Source organism: Sebastes fasciatus, chromosome 4 (genome assembly GCF_043250625.1).
Source record: "Sebastes fasciatus isolate fSebFas1 chromosome 4, fSebFas1.pri, whole genome shotgun sequence".
Classification (NCBI taxonomy): Eukaryota; Metazoa; Chordata; class Actinopteri; order Perciformes; family Sebastidae; genus Sebastes; species Sebastes fasciatus.
The window spans coordinates 5,355,533-5,365,640 of record NC_133798.1 but is presented as its reverse complement, the minus strand read 5'-3'; the positions used below and the strand labels follow the sequence as shown (position 1 = coordinate 5,365,640).

At 41.5% G+C, this 10,108-nt stretch overlaps 1 protein-coding gene across 1 annotated transcript; it reads left to right on the top strand.

The window, feature by feature from the left end:
- Nucleotides 1-490: 490 nt before the first annotated feature.
- On the top strand, nucleotides 491-9,797 carry tmem170a (transmembrane protein 170A). The gene is made up of 3 exons (XM_074631606.1): nucleotides 491-775; nucleotides 2,906-3,076; nucleotides 3,375-9,797. The coding sequence occupies exons 1-3, from the start codon at nucleotides 661-663 to the stop codon at nucleotides 3,503-3,505; spliced, it is 417 nt and encodes a 138-aa protein (XP_074487707.1). The 5' UTR covers nucleotides 491-660; the 3' UTR covers nucleotides 3,506-9,797.
- The last annotated feature ends 311 nt before the right edge of the window (nucleotides 9,798-10,108 follow it).

Sequence of the window (10,108 nt, the reverse complement as noted above, 5' to 3'; positions counted from 1 at the left end):
CATGTATATACGGTATACTGTATGTCTATGTCTATGCTGTGCACCATAGACATGTATATACAGTATACTGTATGTCTAGACTGTCTATGTCTATGCTGTGCACCATAGACATGTATATACAGTATACTGTATGTCTATGCTGTGTCTATGTCCATGCTGTGCACCATAGACATGTATATACAGTATACTCTATGTCTATGCTGTGTCTGTGTCTGTGCTGTGCACCATAGACATGTATATACAGTATACTCTATGTCTATGCTGTGTCTGTGTCTATGCTGTGCACCATGTCAAATGCCACTGTATATATGGGTCAAATGTTCCCGGAGTTTAGCCTCTAAGGCAACCTACTTCCTTGCGACATACAAAACCAGCTCTCCCAACTTTCCACGTTAAGGGGAAATTATAACTGACCATTAGCATTAATGTTTACTCTCCACAGCATTTATTATGCAGTTAGGCTAGAAGCGCTGCTACCTGACAGACCGAGCTTGGGGCAAAATGCCCGCGCTTCGTGACGTCAGAACAAGTTGTGTTGTTGACAGCTAGCTAGCCCGATGCTAGCGAGGCTTCTTGCGTCAAACCCCTCAGCGCCTCTCATGGTTCCTCCAGTGGGTCGGCCACCTTTCATTCATGCGGTGTCTGGTATCAGAGTGAGACATGCAGGATAGGTACAGCGAGGTCGGCTTCGTCCAGCAAATACTCGGCTTGAATTTAGTGCCGAGGAAGAACGGAACATACCGAGGAAACGACACCTCTCTCAACGACTTCTCAGGTGGGCTCATGAGGCTAGCGGGGTAGCTAACGAGCTACGGGCGGTGTAGCAGCGCTGTAAGGCTGTAAGGCTGTATATAGTATAGTATACGAGAATGAATCTCACACCGAGTCACGTCTGCTGGTTTACTTTGAACTAAAATGTGAAACGTTCATTAAATGTCTCGTTATCTCCAGCGGTTAGTTATTGTCCGCGATAGCATTGTTTAGGTAACGTTACTGTCTATCTGTGAAGCTAGCTAGCTACTTTCCTCTCAACGTTGTTTTAATAGTCTGAATGTTTCCAGGAGATGATGGTTAAATGTGTGTTACAATCCCAAACGACGTTTTAAGCAACGTGTCTATTCGACTAGTATTATGAGAAGATAACATTGTATTGTTCCTAGCTCTTGTTTATGCTGTTTACTGTATGAACATGGAAGTAAGAGATTGATCTGGGAAGTTAATTCAGAAGTGTCTCGCTAACCGTCTGCCTGTAGCTATTCTTGTGTATAGCTAACTAACAGATGCGTAGTAACGTTAGTGGAAGAGACTAGCAGAAGTGTCCAGGTGTTAACAGCGGGGGGACACAAATGCACCACATCAGTAACGTTACTGCTGCTTAGAAAGCCTGCAATGTGCAGGAAATAGTGCTTTTGTTGTTCTGCCAGAGATGTTACTGCAATTAAACCGTGTTTATGTTGCATTGAATGGTTCTTACATGTCACCATGAGACTGTATATATCCGATAGTGTGGGATACTGGTTAATGCAGACAGTGCTGTGCTGTGATACACACAGTATCTCAACCTGTGCCTTGCCCTGACTTAAAGGGTGAATCACATTTCACTGATAGTTTCCACCATTTTCACCATTGCAGCTGAGTACATTGAACAAATAATGTAGGACTGCAGCTAACTGTTTTCATTATCGGTTAAAGGGACTGTTTGTAAGAATCAGAAATGCTTGTTAACAGCGACACCTGTGGCCGTTAAGTCAACGAAAGTCAGCGTCCTGTTGCTCGCGCTTGTGCTCGCTCTACATAGACATGAACAAGCATCGGTCAAAACAGTGGGGCGACACACGTCAGCTAAAAGCACAATATCACTCTATATTTCAGCTGCTTGGCAGTAATGTTAGCTGACCAGACAAAGGTCTCTCCATGAATCAATGCTGATCCTAGTGTTGGCTTTTCCTGCTTCAGCCTCCCGACCGCGGTCAGAGGAAACAGGGGAGACACTGGAGTTTTGGTCGGAGACGATAACGTTTCTCTCTGCGGAGCCCCGTCACTTCACGAGACACGGAAAACCTCTGTTGGTCTGGAGGAGCTGCAGAAGTTATTTCTGCACAAACGTCCACTATTCACTAGATATTCTCAGAGCTAAACTAACTCTTCTGCAGTGTGGAGTGTGCACGTATAAACGAGAGAGGAGAGCGAAATAGCGAGAACGAGCGCTGTGTGTGAGTGAAGGCAAGCAGGCAGAGGAGGAGAGTACAGCAGAGACTCCGGCCCTGGAGACCAAAGCTACAGTCTCCCCCACGTCCTACGACCGCGGACAACACTGTTTAACAGACGGGCTTCACTAGATATAACTTTGCGGTTTTGGTGCTTCCGTGTATTTTGTGTTGGAGTCTGAGTCTGAACAGCGTAGCCACACGCGAGCGCGCATGGGACACCGACCCGCAATGATTTATACATGTAAAAAGTTACAAACAGTTCCTTTAATTTATTTTGAAATGTCTTCTATACAATGTCAGAGGTCCAACCCAGTGTCAGTCTGGACTACTTATCTTTATGTTTAATTATATACTGAAGTATCTCATCATGGCTATCCATGTATTACCATGGACCAACTTTTGGAAAGTAAGAAAATCCAGTAATATAAAGTAGTCATGATTAATATCGATTGAATGCGTTAATGGCTACTGTATTGGTGTGTACATTTTGAAATGTCCGTTAATGTGACGAGGAACATATGAGTTTTCTTTTTCTCCAAGCGTAGTCCATTGTGGTTTTTTTTAGCAATTTTAGGTGGGGAACTCTACTGGAGGAATGAACACTGATAGTGCACTGAGGAACTGTACACAATCTGTACTTCTGATTGGCATGAATTTATGTGTGTCCAAATGATTGTGTGTGTGTGTCCGTCCAGAGATGTGGTACGGAGTGTTTCTGTGGGCAGCGGTCTCCTCCCTGGTCTTCCACCTGCCTGCAGCACTGCTCTCCCTCGCCACGCTGCGCCAGCACAAGATGGCCCGATTCATGCCCATCGCCATCCTCCTCATGGGCATCGTGGGACCAATTTTTGGGGGAGTCCTCACCAGTAAGTCATCTTATCTTATTTTATCTTTACATCCTGATGAGCATGTGGCTCCTTGCATGGTAGCCTCTGCCATCAGTGTATGAATGTGTGTGTGAATGCTGACATGTAGTGTAAAGCGCTTTGAGTGGTCAGAAGACTAGAGGCGCTATGTAAATGCAAGTCCATTTACCATTATTCAATTTGCCTGTCTTATGGAAAATAATTTGTGGCGTAAAAAGCCTTGTTAGCTTATCAGAGATTAGATTGAACAAAACAAGACATCTGTTGAATAATGTGTTTTCTTTTCTTTTTTTTAAAGGTGCTGCCATAGCAGGTGTGTACAAGGCAGCAGGAAAGACGATGATCTCTTTGGAGGCTCTTGTTTTCGGTGTAGGACAGTCATTTTGTGTCCTCATCATCTCCTTCCTCAGGGTACTAGCCACCCTTTAGCAGTACTGAGGCCCGCCTGGCTGGCCCTGATGCTGCCGGGTGAGTTCGACACCAGTCGCACTTTCTCTCGACGGGTCCTGAGTTTAACATGGTACAAGGACTAGATCCCTGGCAAACCCTGCTGGGACGCATGTAAACCAGTAAGGCCCGGGACATGATGTCATTTCCTACTGATGGACCAAGACCAGGGCAGATTTTATTCAACTATCAAAGAAAGAGCAGTGTGTAAAGTGGAGGTGTGTGTTATGCAGCACTAAGGCTTCTGACTTGCTGTCTTTCTGTCTGTCTGTCCGTCTGTATGATGTCCACTGTGGGAAAGCACAATGCTGCATTCACATCACAGAGCTTTGCACTCATTCCTGTATGATGCGAAGGCAGCAGGATGCTGTTGTCCCCTGTTGCCGGGGTTACAGGTTAGCAGCAGGATGACACTAACCTTTCTCAGGGGCTGTGTGTGTCTCTCTTTCGCTATCAGTCTGACAACAGTTTGACTCCATGCAACGACTGCACAGAGACAGAATAACAGGGTGGTGAGACAGGAAGATGATGGTTATATGCAAGATTCTGTCTTTTTCCCCTTGAGGCCTTAATTTCTATTTTCTAACTTCCAAAGTGGTGTTTCTCTTCAGGGCTGTCTTTCTTTAACACTGTCTCTTGCTGCTCCTTTTGTTCTTCCTCATAGTTTTCTGTTCAAATGAATTGAAGTCCGACTGCCTGTGTGTTATTGTTAATTCCAAATGAGTTAGAAGCACCTACAAAATGTTCCCTTCCAGCTTTCTCAGCTAAGTTATTATAGACAAGCATACAAAGTGAAGCAGTTGTTTTAGATCTTGTTTTTTATTTTTTAAATTCTGCCCTGCAGACGCAGCCTAGAGAATGTCTTCAGTTGCTTGGTTTGTTTGTTGGTTCTGAGTGAGTAGATGAGCGGTAATGAACACAGGCCACCACCGTGGTCACATTACTAAACAAGAAACTTCTTTTCTTTTCTCTCTTTGAATGATAGTATGTTTGACACGTGTGTCATTTTGTGACACTGAACTGATTTGTATATATATTCTAAATTATTTGCAGGTCTTTATAGCTTTTCAATCCTTATGACCAAATATGTTTTGCTTATTTTTCTGCACTAAATGTGCATGCGATGGTTCAACAGAAGTGTACTACCTTATAGTTTTTCATGAGCTCATCAAATTCCCACAGTCTTCAGTGACTGCTTTTAGTTGCTTCTGGTAGCTGCTGGGCAGGTGCTTTTCAATCAGTATCATGTGCAACTTGCATATACAGACATAGGTGAGCTCTACATGGACTACTTTTATTTGTAAAAGAAAAAAGATGGAGCTGGCAAGTTTGTGTTTTAGCAACTACTGAGAACTGATTGAAAACTGGCTGCTGACACCACTACCACTAAAGTATTTATTGTTGGCCAGGTTCTCACAGTGATTTTACTTTGGTTTTTCATGTGATATTTAATGTTTGTATCTTTGTCTTGATGAAAAGCTGCTTCTGTCAACACCGTGTTGGTTCATTTCCACAAATCAACATGTTGACACAAACTATTTTGGCATCAGCCACACACATTTGGCTCCATTGAGTTTGATGAAAAGTCTTCTCTTGACTATAAACAGGGCTAGATGATTGAGCTGTGGGCCCCCCAAGTTAGTTTTAGAATTTGAACATGCACTCTGTGAGCATAGCATCACGTGAAGCATCATAGGTCTCTACAAGACGGGGCTTTAAAATTGGGTTAAATTCAGGGTGCCAGCTTCAGGCCCATACAGTTAGATTGTGCTTTAAAGGTGCATATTTCAAAACGAATATGCAAGTAATCAAATGACCACAGTCATGTAGTGAACCTGGAGCTTTTGAGGGTATTTTGAAGCCGTTGCCAGCTTCACCCAGTTAAGAATCCAGTCTAGAATATGAGTGAAACAGAAACAAGACACATGGCAAAAATCACAGGGGCCAGATGCATAAAACTCCATGCAGATTCACAACTAAAACGATTTGTACGCACAAAGACGGAAACATGCAGACCCATTCTTTTTCGTCAGATTTATAAAGCCGCACGTAGGTCTGATTCTGTTGTATGAAGCTCAGTCATTGTGGAGCTGTGCGCACAAGCCTCATTTCCACTCCCCCAGTTTCCCATAAATGGAGGTAGAGACACCCTTAAACATCAGTTTGCATATCGATGCTAGTGCCCGCTCCACCCCTCATTATACCTACATCAGTGAGGTTCTCCAACAGCACCACAACAGCTGTGGCTATTTATAGCGTCCATACCACTAATTCATCACATGTAGCTGTAAACCTGCGGCTCCGGAGCCACATGCATCTCTTTAGCCCCTCTCCAGTGGCTCCCTGTGGATTTTTAAAAATGGAAATGAATAACTGTTTTTTGTTTACATTTTCATTTTTATTTATCATTGTTGTAGGTCTATGGTACGACGGAGTGTTAGGGCCACGTTGAGGGAAAAAAAAAAAATCTGAGATTTCGAGAATAAAGTCATAGGTTTACGAGAAAAAAGTTGTAATATGGGAATAAAGTCATAAGTTTAAGAGAAAAGAAGTCGTAGTATTATGAGAATAAAGACATAACATTATAAAGTAGTAATTTGACGTGTTATTTTCTTTTTTCTCGTAAAGTTATGACTTTATTCTCGTAATATTACAACTTTTTTTCAGGTAATATTATGACTTTATTCTGGAAATCTCTGATTTTTTCCCTCTTTACAGTGTAAACCATCATCACGGTGATGTACAGTATATCGGTCATCATTATTAAACATCAGAAGGACGATCAATGATTTATTTATCAAGCTCATAATGAAACAGACTTTACAAAGTGCTTCACAATTCAAGATCGAATGAAAAGAGACGACTGCTCAAAAGTAAATAAAAAGTGATCAAATTCATCCCTCCTAAATCTTATAAATGCACCTTTTGATTTACATTTTACAGAACAAAAACACAAAACCAAATAATAATCAGGTAAATTGGCAAACAAGCTAAACAATGTTTTACTGTAAGGCTGCATCTCTCACTTTAGATTTAATCTTCTCCTTATCACATCAGCCACAGCTATCTCTAGAAACTGTACGCTGGTCTGAAGTCTGTTCTTCTTTTAGAAATACCAGTTTAGGTGTGTGGGTGGGAAAATGGCGTTTGCACGGTTTCTACGAGTACACATCCTTCATAGATCTGGCCCCAGGTAGAATCTGTGAAGCAGAGTTTCTGTTCAGTCACATTCAAAATGTTTCTTTCTTCATGTTTTATTTTTAATTCTGGTGCGGATTGTTTTGCACATTCCAATTGGAAATGTTGTTTTCCTACATTTCGCTGCTTATGACATAATAATCTTAATGATCCCAGTATTGAGAGCCCTTTTAACTCATGCAGAAGTAAAGAGAGAGAAAACCACAGTTCTTTTTTATAATCCCCTCCAAGAATTTCTTTAACCCTTCAAACCAAAGATGGCTTGAATTTTCCATGTGCACCCTGTACTTCACTAGCTTACCCTTCAGTTCTGTTAATCTGAAAGAATTGTCTCAAAGTGCATGTAAATGTGCAGCAAATCAAGAATGTTCGGCTCACGTTTTAATCTGTAAAGCTAGGAGAGGCCGTGATCAGAAAATAACTTTGTGTATAACTTTGATAACAGCACACTAAGATTGTAAGGACGAGAAGACTGCAAAAGTTCAGCACCCATGGGACCAACAATGGGACAGGAATTGTTTGTGGACAGTGCCCAAAACCGACTTTAGAGACCAGCAGGACGGGATGTTTTTGCTTTCGTCTTCTTGTAGATACATTTTTAATGGTGAGATTTCCTGCCACACCAAAACCACTAACTTCTTCAAAATTTGTCATTTCAGTGAACATTTGATTTTTCTTTTCATCTGTGAAAAGCTCGGTGTGTGTGTGGCATTGCACTGTACATACTTTGGAAGGAGTTAAATGAAATTCCACATTATTGTTCCTGCAAAGACTTGGCGATGCAGTGGAAAATCAAAGCACCTCATTGAAATATGTGGCTGATGCAGAAACAAACGAGCCTTGTTTGAAATGACCCTTGGCCTTGCTTTTACGCTCTACATTTTGGAGAATGTTTATTTTTTTATGGTGGTGTAATTTAGCTCTTTGAGCACGTGTGTGTGTCCTCTCTGGTTCTGTTACAGCAGCACATATTGTAAACCTTGACATTGATAGCTTTGGTCTGGATATTTTCTTCAGCGAGTACTTAACATTTTTTAATTTGGGTGGCCTGTGTGCATATGATTGCAGAGCTTATGCACAGGTTATCTGTCTCTGTACTGGACACACAGTCATATCAGTCTTCTCATCTGACATGAATAACAACATGAATTTCCCATGTTGCATTCTTGTATCAGAGGTCAAAAGCAAATGCTTTTCTGTGAACCGTCGATGACCCCAGTAAATGTCCAAGCAGACAGACTGGGCTGTCTCAGAGTCCTTTTACGTTGGACTCCCAGATGGACTTAAAGTCCCTGTAGAAATGTTCCTGAGGCTACTTAAAGCAGGAGGATAAACCAGGCAAGACACTGTGTCTTCACTAAAAGTGTTGAGCCAACACTATTAAAGAACATTACAGTAACACAAATGAAAGCAGCTGCACAAAAGTCCCCTCTCAATCGGTACATATACTAGGCCTATTTCTACTAGGAAAAGATAAGGAAACGGTGGATTATTAAAAAATAAAATACTCATAAGTCACATTTATGAGATGTCAAGTCAAAATTGTGAGATTTATCATTTCTGTTAGTTGCCAGTTTATCAGACGGCAGTAGTTTTAGCGAGGTGGACCTAATACAACAGTCCTGCTATAAACCCTTCTTTCATGAAGGTTATAGTCTGACTCACAGGATGTAGACTGTGGGTGTAAGTCGACCATTGGTCGTGCATTTCATGCTAAAATCGAATGGATTGTTCATTGTGCCACACCCCACCCCTCCAAAAAATTTCATTCAAATCCATCACGAACTTTTGGAGTAATCCTGCAAACAGACAAACAAACAAACCAACGCTGGTAAAAACATAACCTCCTTGGCGGAGGTAACAAACAATGAGCATCATAACCTTCATGAAGGAGGATTTATTGCAGGATTGTTGTATTAGACTACATTATGTCAGGTTCAGACTACACGATATCAGCCCGGTTGTAGCCTGACCCGGCAGACGGAGGGTGTCTACTCAGATCAGGAACGAAAATGTGCCCGACAATTGCTCGTTTTACCCCGTGTAGCGTATCAAAGTGGACGACAACCTCACGACGTCCCAACAGAAAGATTAGCATGTTAAAAACAAATTTTGCCTTTCACGACGTGTTCCTTCACTTCCATGACTTTGACCAATAGGAGCATAGAGCGCTCTCCGTGCACAACTGCAAAAAAAAAGGACTGATGGTGTTGGTGCTGCCAGGTGGAACCGTGAATCAGAGGAAAGGTCACAGTTTTTCTTTTTTGTTTAGGCTTTTCTGAACACAAGACAGCCAGCATCATACACACTGCCATTGCTTGTTTACATTCCTGTTTTGGAAGTCGGTTCCTAGCACCTCCTTCCCGATGACATCGTGCGTATCTTGAAGGATGGCAAGCTGTGATTGGTCAGCGACCAACGTGTAGTCTCATGTGACGTCTCTCGGCCAAGCGGCAAGAATTTGGACTCCATAATGGCCTACTCTGACATAGTGTCCATTGGAACAGTCAAAAATATTGTGTAGTCTGAACCCGGCCTTAGTTTTAGCTAGGTGGACCTAATAAATTAAATAAACTTGTATGTCAAAATTGAGACATGTTGAGAGATCATAATTTTGATAAAGTCTTAATTTTGATCCTCTCAGTTTTGTTTTGCCATTAATTCATTCTATTATTTATTTTGTCATCCCCTACATTTTTACATTTTTACATTTCTACTTATGTGTTTATTTTTCTGGCATAGCTGGGCTTCCATACATGCCAGTTGTCCCGTAAAAAAACAATTAGTTTTGAAAATGCCATCAAGCCCCGACTCCCTAGGGCGTTTCTCACAATTCCAATTTTGATGCAAAATATCTGTGATCTACAGCCAGGCAAAGTAAATGTGGGAATAAATAGACAAATGTCAAGGTAAAGCTGAGAATCTGCTGTAATAGAACCATTTATTTCCACACAGTTTGGTCCACATTCCTGGACTGATTTTGTTCCATTTTTACCAGATTAAAAAGGTTTTAAAAGTTGATTTTAAATTAAGTGCCAATGGTTAATATTTTCATGGAATAAAAAGGTTTCAACTATTGTGTTGTGTTGTGGTTTGTCTTCATGTTCTCTGTCTCCCTCCAGTGGTGGGAGCTGCATGTAAGAAAGCTGTTGTCATTTAGGAGATTATATTTGCATTTTACACAAAAAACGAACTATGAACCCGTGTTTTATGTTCCCCCATTAAGGGGAAATATGTCATGACGTAACGGTCACTTTGTTTTCATTCCAACTTTAAAAGTAAAATGCGTAACGAACCAGTGAACTGGCTGTCACAGCTTCTCAGAGCAGACTTAGGAGAAAAGGAAGTGCTGAATATATCTATCATGACAAATATTTCCTCCTCTGG

What these genes read in the sequence shown, in the direction of transcription:
- tmem170a (XM_074631606.1), top strand. Translation starts at nt 661, where the DNA reads ATGCAGGATAGGTACAGCGAGGTCGGCTTCGTCCAGCAAATACTCGGC. An exon ending in CTCTCTCAACGACTTCTCAG is followed by an intron (nt 776 to 2,905) that starts GTGGGCTCATGA and finishes GTGTCCGTCCAG; the next exon opens with AGATGTGGTACGGAGTGTTT. An exon ending in TTTTGGGGGAGTCCTCACCA is followed by an intron (nt 3,077 to 3,374) that starts GTAAGTCATCTT and finishes TTTTTTTTAAAG; the next exon opens with GTGCTGCCATAGCAGGTGTG.